At 42.4% G+C, this 14,858-nt stretch overlaps 1 protein-coding gene across 1 annotated transcript in view; it reads left to right on the plus strand.

Moving 5' to 3' along the window:
- VPS8 (VPS8 subunit of CORVET complex) overlaps positions 1 to 14,858 on the plus strand; it is a 170,889-nt gene that overhangs the window by 64,652 nt on the left and 91,379 nt on the right. The window contains exons 16-21 of the mRNA XM_073646517.1: positions 1,843 to 1,917; positions 2,161 to 2,196; positions 3,509 to 3,599; positions 4,120 to 4,166; positions 10,621 to 10,710; positions 12,433 to 12,479. Coding sequence (XP_073502618.1) covers positions 1,843 to 1,917; positions 2,161 to 2,196; positions 3,509 to 3,599; positions 4,120 to 4,166; positions 10,621 to 10,710; positions 12,433 to 12,479 — 386 coding nt within the window. The remainder of the gene's footprint in view (positions 1 to 1,842; positions 1,918 to 2,160; positions 2,197 to 3,508; positions 3,600 to 4,119; positions 4,167 to 10,620; positions 10,711 to 12,432; positions 12,480 to 14,858) is intronic.

Raw genomic sequence — 14,858 nt, forward strand, 5'->3', positions numbered from 1 at the left:
AGATGGATGTCTTCTCTTTTTCATTTTTTTTTGTTTAGCTGATCCCTGTACACTTGTATGGCCTGAAATGTTTTAGGTAAACCTATTGTATCATCTGGGTTACAAAAGAAAGATTATATTGTCCTCTCATTATAGACATATACATACAGTATATACGATATATATTAGGAGTGGCCACCACTTAGATTTTGTCAGCCTTCATAATCACAGCCCGAGGCTACAGTCACACGTTCAGTATTTGGTCAGTATTTCACATCAGTATTTATAAGCCAAAACCAGGAGTGGGTGATAAATACAGAATTTGTGCAGAATTGTTTCTATTATGCCACAGTCCCACTATCAGTATTTGGTCAGTATTTTTTCTCAGGAGTGGGTGATAAATACAGAAGTGGTGACTTGTTTCTATTATACTTTCCTCTGATTGTTCCACTCCTGGTTTTGGCTTACAAATACTGATATAAAATACTGACCAGATACTGATAGTGTGCCCATAGCCTTAGCTTGTGAACAGGATAGCTTTTGTAGAATTTATGCACCGTTGCCGTGTTGAAGGTATTCCTCATGACTGAGACTAAAGTGTCTGCTATATATTAGTACTACAGAATTTTTATACTCATTTTCATTTTTCATTTCATTTATAGATAATGCATCTATTTATTTTTAATAGAAATCTGCTTATTGGACGTGCCCAAAAAAAATGGGGCTGATTTATCAAAGCTTTTACACCACAGAAATGCCATAAAAGCTTTGAAAAGTTGCAAAAATATATGCACAACTCTGCGAAAATATATTGCAACTTTTGGAGTTTTCCCGCCAGTTTGAACCAGCAAATGGGCAAAGCAATTCATCAAAACTGCCGGAGTAAATGCTACTCCAGTCCCTTTGAATGAATTTGTCTCCTCTTGTACTCCAGCACTGGTGTAGTGCGAGCGTGTGCTACGCCAGTCTTGATGAATACCCCTATATTTATGGTGCCTTTGAGATTTTACCTTCATGCCAATCCAAATCTGATTACATGTGTGAAAATTCTTTCTTTCCAGAACCAGCAGCATGTTATTCCATGTTCCGTATCTTTAAAGGGTTATTCCCATATGATAGTGTTTGTTACAAATAACAAAACAAGTACTTTTGCAATTTACTCCTTATTACAATTTTCAGCCTTTCTTTAGATATTAACACTTTTCTTTTGTTTACATCTCATTGCCTGGGAGACTGACCACCGTTTTCTTTTGTTTACATCTCATTGCCTGGGAGACCGACCACCGTTTTCTTTTGTTTACATCTCATTGCCTGGGAGACCGACCACCGTTTTCTTTTGTTTACATCTCATTGCCTGGGAGACTGACCACCGCTGCAGTCTAGCTTGTAAGCAGTGTGCTGAAGCTGGCTGGGATTAGGAGATAACAGCGCTCTTCAGCGATCCTGGTCAGCTTTAAAACCGTGCTTACAGGCTCAAAATAAGAGCTTGTAAGCACTGTGCTTGTTCTGTTATCTAGCAGCAGTGGTCGGTCTCCAAAGCAACGAGCTGCAAGGGAAAAGAAAGGTGTTCCTATCTCAAGAACGGATAAAACTTTTAACAAGCAGTAAATTGCAGAATTGCTTATACTATCACCCAATATCCATTTATGAAGATGGGAATGACCCTTTAAAGTCAATAGGGCTAAGGTGCAATATCTAACACGGCCCATGGATCAGAGGGATGCTGGTTTTTGAAAAATAGTTGTTGTTTTTTTACCAATTGCGTAAAGTTGGTTATATGGCGGTCTTTTGAAGAGAATAACTCTTGCAGGTCTTGCCATGAAGACGGCTGTTTTTGATTTTTACGCTTTTTCGTTCTTGCAGGCGCTAGTCGGAGAGAAAGCGTGTTACCAATCGATAAGCAGTTATGGTGGGCAGATATTCTACTTGGGAACGAAGGTATGTACAGATACCACATCTTTCTGAAATAACTGGAAAGTCTTTCCATTCTGCGCCTGGGTAAGTTTGCTTTTCGCTGATGTGTTCATCTTTGTTTGCTTTTTATGCTTCTCTTGCTGTTACTTTAAAACCGATCATTTCCTGCCTCTTGCTCTTTCCTCTGCCTCTTTCATTTTTTCTCACATCAAATCTGACTTCCTTGTTCCTAGCCCCGATCTCACAGCGTTTCTCTTCCTTTTACAGTCGGTACATGCGATGATGCTGAGGAACTGGCGAGAGGTGAGCTGCGCGACTCTTTAATGTCGTACATTTCCTGTTCTAGGTCACATTTCACTTCAACTTAGAATCCAAAGATAGAATTTTTTCGGCCCAGTTATATGGCACGGACTTTGTATTACAATCTCACGCTGGAAATATTGTTGAAAGAACAAATCTTACCTAAAAAAATGTACTACATGTCTTTTTTATGTATCTAGTGTACAACTAAAAAGACTGACAGTCGAGATTTCCAGTTAAAGGGATTATCCAGAACTATTTTTCTTTTTACTGTGGGCCTGTTCTACCCGGCGCCGGGTCAGAGCGGTCACGGCCCGCTCAAGACGGCAATTCTGCTGTTTCACGTCCACATGGCACCTTTTCCTCTTCCTATGTTGATTGCGTGTGACTGCCGACGTCATGCTGATTGACAGCCGCTCCATGTAGTTATGCAGTGGGGAACCGGCTGTCAATCAGCATGACGTCGGCAGTCACACCCCATCAACATAGTGAGCGGAAGAGAAGCAGCTGCTCTGTCGACATAAGCGATCTTAGACCCATAGTAAAATAATAAAATAGTCTCGGATAACACCTTTTTATGACGCTTTAATGCTTGAAATGAAATAAAATTTATTTCCTATATTCTACATTACGCAAATTGTGGATCTCTGGATAATGGTTTACATTTGGTGACTCCATGGGGGAGATTATTTTAACTGGTGCAAGATGAAAGTGCAGCAGTTTTCGATAATAATAATAATCTTTATTTTTATATAGTGCTAACATATTCCGCAGCGCTTTACATACATTATCGTCGCTGTCCCCATTGGGGCTCACAATCTAGATTCCCTATCAGTATGTCTTTGGAGTGTGGGAGGAAACCGGAGAACCCAGAGGAGACCCACGCAAACACGGGGAGAACATACAAACTCCTTGCAGATGTTGTCCTTGGTGGGATTTGAACCCAGGACCCCAGCGCTAACCACTGCCCCACCGATAGTAACCAATAAAGTAAAAAGGGGCTTTCAAAATCGGAAAGTGGAATTTGATTGAGTAAAAGGAATTCAGCACATCTGTCCTGTAATGTATAAAAAATCCTCATCTTTATTTTTAATCCATTAAAAGAGGAACGTCCATGGTAGCATTAAAAATAACTGACGCGTTTCTGGCGAACCGGCCCTTAATCATAGTATTGGAGTTTGGTTGCTCTCGACAGCTGCTGCACTACTCTACCCATAAATATCCCCATAGATAATGCTGTTCATGGAAGTGACTGGCTGTTATCATAGAACTTTTTGTTGTGAAAGTTACAAAATGTTCCTTCTCCGCCTTTCAGAGAGTGGATCATCTGCTGAAGCAGGACTGCTACAACGAAGCCTTGGCTTTAGCATGGTCGTTTCATGAAGGGAAAGCAAAAGCAGTTGTTGGTAAGTAGGGACACAAAGCTGTGATGGATATGAGAGCTAAACCAGGTTTTATTTACAAAGTGACCAGCGCCTTTTACTTATAAAGGGGATATTCAACGTCCTGCATAAAAATGAAAACAGCAGCAAATGTTATAAAGCAAAAAAAAACAACACTACTCACCACTTCTTTACCTTGGCAAATCAGTGCTGAGGCTCCGGTGGCCGTTCCAGTCTTTGTTTCTAATCAGTAACTGATTGGCTGCGGTGATCACATGACGGACGCTTGTAAGTAAAGGCCGGGAGGGCCGCCGGAGCAACAGCACTGAACCACTATGGTGAAGAAGAGATCAGTAGTGTTCGTTTGTTTAGCTATTGTTTTTTATTTTTTTTATAATACAAAAAAAAATCAACACTAGGAGTATCAGTGTTGTTTTCATTGTTATTGACATTTCTGATTTACATACAATGCTGTCCAGATATCAGCGAGTTATGAGCCTTCATACTGTAATGTACCTGATCAGTGTGATTTTTCTCTCTGTAGGTCTGTCAGGAGACCCAAAGAAAAGAAGAAGTGTGGTGGCTGATAAGGTAAGATTGTATCATGTGAGACAGGAAAGTTATTGCATGCTATGTGATCGGAGACTTCTCAGTTTAGTAGAGAATTAAGGCCCCGTCACACTTAGCGACGCTGCAACGATCCCGACAACGATACGACCTGTCAGGGATCGTTGCTGCGTCGCTATGTGGTCGCTGGTGAGCTGTCAAACAGACAGGCTCACCAGCGATCAGGGGAGCAGCGACATCGTGGAAAGAATCTTTCCACGATGTCCTGCTCCTGGTTACCAGCCTACTGAAGCAGGAGCAGGCTGGTAACTATGGTAAACATTGGGTTACTAGGGGCACACGCGCTCCTAGTAACCCGTTGTTTATCATGGTTACCACTCTGCTACAGTGAGCGGGAGGTTACCGCTCACTTTAGCAGGCTCGTAACCATGATAAACAACGGGTTACTAGGTGCGCGTGTGCCCCTAGTAACCCGATGTTTACCATAGTTACCAGCCTGATCGCTGCTCCCGCTGGTCACACACAGCGATGTGTGCTAACCAGCGGGAGGGCAAAGACTAAAAAAAGGTCCAGGACATTCTGCAGCGATCAGCGACCTCACAGCAGGGGCCTGATCGTTGCAAAGTGTCACAGATAGCGACATCGCTGGTGAGGTCGCTGTTGCGTCACCAAAACCGTGACACAGCAGCGATCTCGCTATGTGAGACTCGGGCTTAAAACACATAAAATACATGAAATAAAAGAAACTGAATGATACTAAATGCTAACACATTTACAGTGGTTAATCTACGTCACAGGTATTTCATTGAAATCCAATTTGTGTAGTACATACTGTGCATTCATCATTACATTATAAGCCAAACAAATTATAGTGTCAAATTAAATGTTTGTTTAGGAGTTTGATGTTACTGGCCTCTTTTTTAGGAGCTGAGTTGAAACACCCGGGATTCACCACTACACCTTGTATGGAGCTGTGGGTTTATGTATTTGTATATCCTGTAAATCTGCTCTGGGCCGGGACGAGGGATAGACATGGTAGACACCCGTCTAGGGCGCTACCTCCTGTCTCCCTGAGAGTGGTGCCCTTTGGGGGAAAAATACCATCTGACATTGCTGATTGCCTGCGGCTGACCGGCATCTTCCTCCGGCCGCAGGCATTCAGCACAGTTACAGCCGGGGCACAGGCACACAGGGGAGCAGTGTCAGTCACCCCACTCTCTACCTGCGCCCGGGCCGTCGCTCCCAATTGTATTTGCGTCTATAAGATGCAAATACAATTGCTGTGAGTGCCGCCCAGGACAGGAGAAGAGGGGCTGTAATCAGCCCCCTGCTCCGCCGGGAACTCCAGGATAATACAGGCCACTTCCGGTCTGCACACTGAAAGAGATGGCACACACAGGGGATGTCGGATGCAGTGACGTCATCGTGTCATTCAGCCCCCACTGCTGCACTTCATAGAAGAGGAGACCGCGGCCACAGTGTACAGGGAGCCAGGGAAAGCTAGGTATAAACTTTTTTTTTCTTATATTGATTAACTAATGAATGGAGGCCATCACGAGAGGAGTGGTGGAGATATTATCCTGGGGGGTGCTGGCTGTGGGGGTCTGTCACATTTTGGGATACATATTATACTGGGGGCTGGCTGTGGGGAAACATTATACTGCGGGCTGGCTGTAGGGTACTATCACACTGGGGGCGTATCACACTATACATACTGGGAGCTGGCTATGGGGAACATTATACTGGGGGCTGGCTGTGGGGGTGGGGAACATTATACTGGGAGCTGGCTGTGGGGAACATTATACTGGGGGCTGGCTATGGGGAACATTATACTGGGGGCTGGCTGTGGGGAACATTATACTGGTGGCCGACTATGGGGTACATTATATTGGGAGCTGGCTGTGGGGAACATTATACTGGGGGCTGGCTGTGGGGCACTATCACTGTGGAGTACATTATACTGGGGGCTTGCTGTGCGAACATTATACTGAGGGCTGGCTGTGGAAAACATTATACTGGGGGCTGGCTGTGGGGAACATTATACTGGTGGCCGACTGTGGGGTACATTATACTGGGAGCTGGCTGTAGGGGACTATCACACTGTAGGGTACATTATACTGGGGCTGGCTGTGGGGAACATTGTACTGGGAGCTGGCTGTGGGGAACATTATACTGCGGGCTGGCTGTGGGGCACTATCACTGTGGAGTACATTATACTGGGGGCTTGCTGTGGGAACATTATACTGAGGGCTGGCTGTGGAAAACATTATACTGGGGGCCGGCTGTGGAGGACTATCACACTGTGGAGTACATTATTCTGGGGGCTTGCTGTAGGAACATTATACTAAGGGCTGGCTGTGGAAAACATTATACTGGGGGCTGGCTGTGGAGGACTATCACACTGTGAGGTACATTACACTAGAGCTGGCTGTGGGGGACTATCTCAATGTCGGGGACATTATACTGAGGGCTGGTTGTGGGGGACTATCACACTGTGGGGTACATTATACTAGGGGCTGGCTGTGGGGGACTATCTCAATGTGGGGAACATTATATTTGGGGCTGGCTGTGGGGAACATTATACTTGGGCTGGCTGCAGGGGGACATTATACCTGGGATTTTGGGGCATTGTGGTGGATATCATACTGTGTGGGGTATTATACTGTATATAAGGGTCTTTGGGGGCCATTACACTGTATCGATGACTGGGTGGCCATAATACTGTGTGGGGTGCTGTAGGGGTCATTACATACTATATAACTATATAATGGGGGGTTGTGGTTGACATCATAGTGTATATTGGGGGTCTGTTTTCGATATACTGTATGACCATCATAACGTATAGGGGGACAGTGTGAGGAGGGGGTAGAGTTTGAAGAGGACAACGTGGTGGGCAGTATGAGGTTATAATGTGAGAAGGGGGCACAGAATGGATATGGAGAGGGGGCAGCATGAAATGGGGCATAGTATCGAGAGGTTAACATGGCAGGGGGACAGTGTGGAGATATAGAGAGTGTAAGGGAAAACAGTGGAGAGGGGACAGCCATGGTATTGGCCATTGTTCATAAGGGCGGATGGTGGGGCAGTTATAGCTGATAATGGCGGACAGTGGGGTGGTTATAGATCATTAAAGGGGCTGTCCGGTCTAAAATGAAACGTCTGCAGTCACTCTGTGTGACTGCAGACTTTTGAATCCCCCCTGCGCACTCTCTGAGTGATGCTAGGATTTGCCGATTTCTGTACCAGGAACGGCGGTGATGTATGCGATATGCATACTCCTGGGCAGAAGACATCTAGTGGGCGTGGCCTTGCTTCATACAAGTATATTGAGTGAGGCCGCACCCAATAGACAGCCGCTCCACTTGACGGCTTCTGCCCAGGAATATGCATATGGCATACGTCTCCATGGTTCCCTGCTCAGAAACAGGCAAATCCTCACAGTGCACAGTGCGTGCGCTGGGGGGATTCAAAAGTCTGCAGGCAACAGAGTGACTGCAGACTTTTCATTTTACAGCGGACAACCCCTTTAAGGTGTACAGTGTGGCGGGTGCAGCTCATGAGGGCAGAGAGTTTGGAGGCCATACCCCATAGGAGGTTTATGTAGATCATAGTATGGAAAGATGTTTTTATGCAGAGGGCATTTTAATAACACATTTATTTTCAAGGGCACTGTGTGGAGAGGTGCTACAGAAGAGAGAAGAGGGAATGGTTTCAAGGAGTGTATCCAGCAACAATTCCGGTTGAATTTTAATTAATTAAAAACTACATTTTATTTGAAAAAATTATTTTAAAAAAATCATGATGATTAAAAAAAATTCAGTTCATCAGGGCATGCACAAACTTACTCATTTCAAACTGAATGTTGTTAATCATAATATAGCATAGTGCATAGTGTTATTCTATGACTAAGAACATTTAGTTCGAAACGATTAAGTTTGAACTGAAATTTTTTTTAACCATCGTGAATTTTTTAAAATATTTTTTTTAAATAAAAAGTAGTTTTAAATTAATTGATATTCACCCCAAAATTGTTGCTGGATACACTCCTTGAAACCATATCTTGCCTTGTTGCCAACTCAAGCTTCACATCCTTGCACTACCGGTGGAACAGAAGATTTTTCGTTGAGCTGGATAAATACTTTTTTTCTACAGTCATGGCCAAAAGTTTTGAGAATGACACCAAAATTATATTTTCACATGATCTGCTGGCCTCTGGTTTTTATTAGTGTTTGTCTGATGTTTATATCACATACAGAAATATAATTGCAATCATATTATGAGTACCAATAGGTTATATTGACAGTTAGAATGAGTTAATGCAGCAAGTCAATATTTGCAGTGTTGCCCCTTCTTCTTCAAGACCTCTGCAATTCTCCCTGGCATGCTCTCAATCAACTTTTGGACCAAATCCTGACTGATAGCAGTCCATTCTTGCATAATCAATGCTTGCATTTTGCCAGAATTTGTTGGTTTTTGTTTGTCCATTCGTCTCTTGATGATTGACCACAAGTTCTCAATGGGATTAAGATCTGGGGAGTTTCCAGGCCATGGACCCAAAATCTCTATGTTTTGTTCCATGAGCCATTTAGTTATCACCTTTGCTTTATGGCAAGGTGCTCCATCATGCTGGAAAAGGCATTGTTGGGCGCCAAACTGCTCTTGGACGGTTGGGAGAAGTTGCTCTTGGAGGACATTCTGGTACCATTCTTTATTCATGGCTGTGTTTTTAGGCAAGACTGTGAGTGAGCCGATTCCCTTGGCTGAGAAGCAACCCCACACATGAATGGTTTCAGGATGCTTTACAGTTGGCATGAGACAAGACTGGTGGTAGCGCTCACCTCTTCTTCTCCGAATAAGCTGTTTTCCAGATGTCCCAAACAATTGAAAAGGGGATTCATCAGAGAAAATGACTTTGCCCCAGTCCTCAGCAGTCCACTCCCTGTACCTTTTGCAGAATATCAGTCGGTCCCTGATGTTTTTTCTGGAGAGAAATGGCTTCTTTGCTGCCCTCCTTGAAACCAGCCCTTGCTCAAAGAGTCTCCTCCTCACAGTGCGTGCAGAAGCACTCACACCAGCCTGCTGCCATTCCTGAGCAAGCTCAGCACTGCTGGTAGTCCGATCCCGCAGCTGAAACAGTTTTAAGATACGGTCCTGGCGCTTGCTCGTCTTTCTTGGGTGCCCTGGAGCCTTTTTGACAACAATGGAAGCTCTCTCCTTGAAGTTCTTGATGATGCGATAGATTGTTGACTGAGGTGCAATCTTTGTAGCTGCGATACTCTTCCCTGTTAGGCCATTTTTGTGCAGTGCAATGATGGCTGCACGTGTTTCTTTAGAGATAACCATGGTTAACTGAAGAGAAACAATGATACCAAGAACCAGCCTCCTTTTAAAGTGTCCAGTGATGTCATTCTTACTTAATCATGACTGAATGATCGCCAGCCCTGTCCTCATCAACACCCACACCAGTGTTAATGGATCAATCACTAAAACGATGTTAGCTGCTCCTTTTAAGGCAGGACTGCAATGATGTTGAAATGTGTTTTGGGGGTTAAAGTTCATTTTCTGGGCAAATATTGACTTTGCAAGTACAGTAATTGCTGTTAAGCTGATCACTCTTTGACATTCAGGAGTATATGCAAATTGCCATTACAATAAATGAAGCAGTAAACTTTGGAAAAATTACTATTTGTCTCATTCTCAATACTTTTGGCCATGACTGTAGGAGAAAATGGAAGTCTGCAGAGACAATATGTGGATGTGAAAAGTCATCATGGAGTCTGGACAAGATGGAGACAAATAGAAAGAACAGCTTCAGTCACAGAAGATGTAATCTATAAGTTACCTGGATGTAAATGTTTATTTGTGATCCTGCCTACGTCTCATCAGTACTGCGCTTCCTGTATGGTCCACAGTCTGACAATGACTGATAGCAACAACCCTTAGCATCTCCTTACCATTGTTAAGGACATACTGGGAGTTGTAAGTTCATGAGATGGAAATGTTTATGGGGCTGAATTGACATTAATTGCTGTACTAAGCTTGGTGATGTATTCATGTACTGATGGTGGTTCTGGTGATGCATTAATGTACTGATGGTGGTTCTGGGGATTTATTCATGTACTGTTGGTGGTTCTAATGACCTATTTATTTACTGATGATGGTTCTGGTGCCTTATTTATGTATTATTGAGGGCTCTGGTGTTCTATTTATGTATTGATGATGATTTTGGTTTCATGTTCTGATGATGGTTCTGGTGATGAAAACAAGTCTTAGGCCTTTGTAACTTAAGGGACCAACTTGTGATATAAATACAATAGTAGCCAATTTTCCACATTGCACGCTCTATAAGTAACGAGGAGAAACAGAAATAGTGAAATGTATTCTGTGTTTAGCTAAATTGTGTTTAATCATTGTAAGTTTTGTATAACATGCCTATTATTAAATGTAATGTAATATTGTCATATTTGTCTGATCTCAGATAGTTGAAATATTGCTTCAGTACACTGACAAAGCCCTGAGGAAGTGCCCAGAGCAGGGAAAAATCCAGATAATGGAGCAACACTTCCAGGTATGTAAATGATGCTTTAGGATGATGCCTTAAGAATTTCTTTCTGTGCCTCTTCTAGATCCAGATCTGCTTTCCACCCCTATTTATATAATAAGCCAAATATTTCTGGTGTTAGTCTGGAATTTTTAATAGTATTATGCTTCCTTATATAATGGCACAGCACTTTACAGACATTGTTATCACTGTCCCGATTAGAGACAATCTACATTCCCTATCAGTATGTCTTTGGAGTGTGCGAGGAAACTGGAGAACCTGGAGAAAACCCACGCAAACACGGGGAGAACATACAAACTCCTTGCAGATGTTGTCCTTGGTTGGATTTGAACCCAGGACCCCAGTGTTGCAAAGCTACAGTGCTAACCACTGAGCCACCGATATGTTTCTGTGCACATCTCTGCTATGTCTTCAGACAGTGCTGAATCTGTTTTATAAAGCATCTAAATAACTCCCAACAGACCCCAATGACATGATGGAGGTCCTCTGAGATTTTCATGGATTTGACAGCAAGTATAATTTTGCACCCTGTGTTATTTTTGCTTTTAGAAGTAACAGAATCCTCAATGGACTCCAAATAAAAATGGGAAACTAGCTTATATGTATATGACTAGGTCGCTGACATCACTTTGACAGGAAAATCTATCTTTTAGTTTTTGCTTTTTACTTCTACTCACAATAACACCATTTTTCTCCATTCCATATTTTATTATGACTGCTCTGAGCAAACCAAAAATGGTGCAGAGAAAAAGTGGAATAGAGGCCCATGGCAAAGAATCAGATCCCCGCTCTCTTTTCATAGAGAACCTTTGAAAATAAAAGCAGCAATTTGACGGACCACCATGGTCAACCACTCTATTTTTTTCTTTGCATTAACTTCTTTACAACTCATTCATATAACTTCAAAGGTTGGACCCTGCAGAGAAAAATCTATGATTGAAACCGGCATTGAATTGCAACAAGCATTAGACATTCTTAGTGTAACGATTCCACCCCTCAGTGCTGAGCTGTCTGTGCAGTGATTGACAGCTGAGTTGTCCAGTCTGGTGCAGGGGCGTGCTGAGGTGTCTGTGCAGTGATTGACAGCTCAGTTGTCCACTCTGGTGCAGGGGCGTGCTGAGGTGTCTGTTCAGTGATTGACAGCTCAGCTGTCCAATCTGAGACTGGGAGGTTCTGAGCTCAGGTCAGGTGCTCTCAGTTCCCTTGATTGTTCAGCCATTTAACTGAGCTGCCAGTCCCAGATAGCTGTCAGCCGTAGCTTCACCTAAGTGTGGTTGGTTTGCTCTGTGGCTTGGTTTTTTTTTTTTTTTTTTTTAAATTATACTGGTTTATGTATCACTACTTTGAACCTCGTTCTGACCATCCATCTGTTTATCCCCTTTGCTTTTATCTGCTATCCCCCTGATATTCTGACCTCGGACCGTTACCTGACTATGACCTTGGAATCCTCGACTATCCTGACTTATGGCTTGGCTGTGAAAAGTGACTCAGCGTCACACTTAGCCTTGAGACATATTTTGCATGTCCATAAGTCTATGCCTTAAATATCTGTTCAGTAGGATCTCAATCTACCTACTTTTATTTTTAGGTAATCTGGTAAAGCCACAGACTTTTTTTTTCTCTCCATAACTGTAAAGCTATGGCTTTCACAAGCTCTGTAATAATGCAGGTAGTGCAATCTTGGTTTCTTATCTTTGCCATATAGCCTTAAAACATTTTTTTTTCCAGGACACTGTGCCAGTCATAGCAGAATTTAGTCTACTTCTGCAACGCACGTAAGTCAGAAAGCTTCTCCATGTTTGTGTTATCTGTGACAAAAGATTTTCTTTCCTAAGCTTTATTATATAAGGAAGAGTCTAAGGAATGGAGACTACAATTAGTGGCTAGTCTGGGGAGGAGACTACCAGATACCATTGGACATTAAACTATAGCATGCTGGCTATAAATATGGCAGCAGGACTGACCGTTCCACTTGGCCTATTCAAGCAGTGCAGCGCAGCCGCGAAGAAGTTCTTGCACATTGCTAAACATGTTTGGAACTGTTTCCCTTTACTCCGTTTTTCACTGGTCTCTCACCCAGGTGGCAAATTGAACATAAATCACATGCGAACACAGTCAACACCCTGCAGAATTATCAGCCCGTCTACACAAGCCACCAGTCACCCAAGCAAAATGGTTATCGGCAGCACATCGTACAGTGTAAATAGGTGGTGTGCTGCCGATAACATGATATTCTATGGGCAAAGAACGATTGTATTAACAATCATCTCAGCACGTTGAACATTCGCCGGCCGCCTAAGCAGGCTTTTAAACACCTGATCAGCAGTCGTTGCATGTAGCCGATCAGTGGTCCAACTACTTTTAACCTTTTATCATCTTGATAGAGATGTTTCATTTTTCTATTGATTGAAGGAAGTATGACATATTTTCTTCTTTCTGGAGACTGGCAGAAATTCATTTATTACAATAGGGATTAATTAAATTTTCACCAAACGTGCTACCTCTGTCTGCAATTTCTGTATGTGGACACTTCAATACCACTTTGTGTTATGACGTGTACTATATTGATATATTAAAGGTTTTGTTCCGGTTTTTCATGAGTCTGCAGTCTTTTTTTATGTGACTGCAGACTTGTTACTCCTCACATCGCACACACTTTGTGCTGCGAGGATTCACTTGTTCCGACAGCGATCCCAATCGGTCATCTGACCACAAGTATGTGATTTGCATACTACTGGCCACATTCCGACTAGACTACTGCACGGCCTCATTCAATACAAATTAATTGAGCAGGCTGGCACATCTAGTCTGAATGTGGCCAGGAGTATGTATATCACATACTTGCGGTCACTTGACTGCTCAGTCTCGCCAGAGAATCCTCTAAGCTCTGTGTGTGGTGTGAGTATTCACAAGACTGCAGACTTTCGTGATAAACCTGGACAACCCCTTTAAAAAGTGATGCAAAAAAAGTGGTTAAAGTAGAATCCATTAAAGGGAAGCTATCAATTAAAATAAAAAAACCTGTTTAAATCTAGTAATTGTGTTTAAATGTATTTTTTCTATTGATTGGTAACTTTAACAATTTGTATTAAAAAAAAAAAAATTAGACTGCTTACACTGGCCATTTGGGCTTTTTTTTATACTGTTACTTCCTGTTTCAGGAAACCACACATGTACATAGCCACAATGGTCAGTCCCTCCACCCTATATTTTGTATTAAAGCATCTAATGAGCGTGTGCACAGGTCATTGAGAAGCGGAGTCAGCTGTGATAACACAGGATCCATAAATCACAATAAGTGATAACCCCTCTATAAACCGCGGATAACTATCACTGTAACCCTGCCTCTGATGATAACGAGCCTGCTGAAAGCACAGGAAGTATGATTCTAAAAAAAAAAAAAAGCCCCAGTGGCCAGTGTGAAAATTGCAAGATTACAAATTGTTTTTTATTTTTTAATAAAGATTGTGATATGTAAAATAAAATACATTTCCTTTAAAGAGATGGCACAAAATCAAACATTAGAATATTATCTGATCACCTGACAAATGGTATTTAAATTCAGTAAATGACTTGTTCGCAAGTGAGAGTATGTGAACCTGACATTGACACATTGATTGGAAATAATCAGGAGTCTTAAAAGTGTCTCTTCAGTTTGCGGCTTCACAACACTGGCTCATCAGCCATGTATGATATCAGCATCAGGGAGGTCATAATATTTCTAGCATCAGATGAATCAGGACCCTTTGAAGTGGCAGATGGTGAAGCAGATGAAATTGGAGCATCTGGATGAGATGGCGTACAAGTGGTTTACAGCACCGCTCTTGCCACGAGCACCGTTAACATGGCCTGTGATTATTGAGAAGGCCAAGTATTTTTCTGCCAGTGAAGGGTGCACATTTTGTGATGACTGATTGTGAAACTTCACTTGTGCAGATGTTCAAAACTGCAGACAATCTGAACTGTGCCTAGAGTTACTTTATTCCTGTCTTTCCTACTTGGAGAATATAAACCATGTATTCACTTTTTGCAGTTTCGAAACGGATGTTCATGCCAATGTGATTTTTAAATTGAGCTTTTTTTTTAAATGGTTAAGTTTTTTTTTTTTATTTGAATCTGCATTTTGTACATTCTCCATAGACTTCAATGTAATT

Source organism: Phyllobates terribilis, unplaced genomic scaffold (assembly GCF_046119375.1).
Source record: "Phyllobates terribilis strain yellow unplaced genomic scaffold, ASM4611937v1 Scaffold_9__5_contigs__length_417890890, whole genome shotgun sequence".
Lineage (NCBI taxonomy): Eukaryota > Metazoa > Chordata > Amphibia > Anura > Dendrobatidae > Phyllobates > Phyllobates terribilis.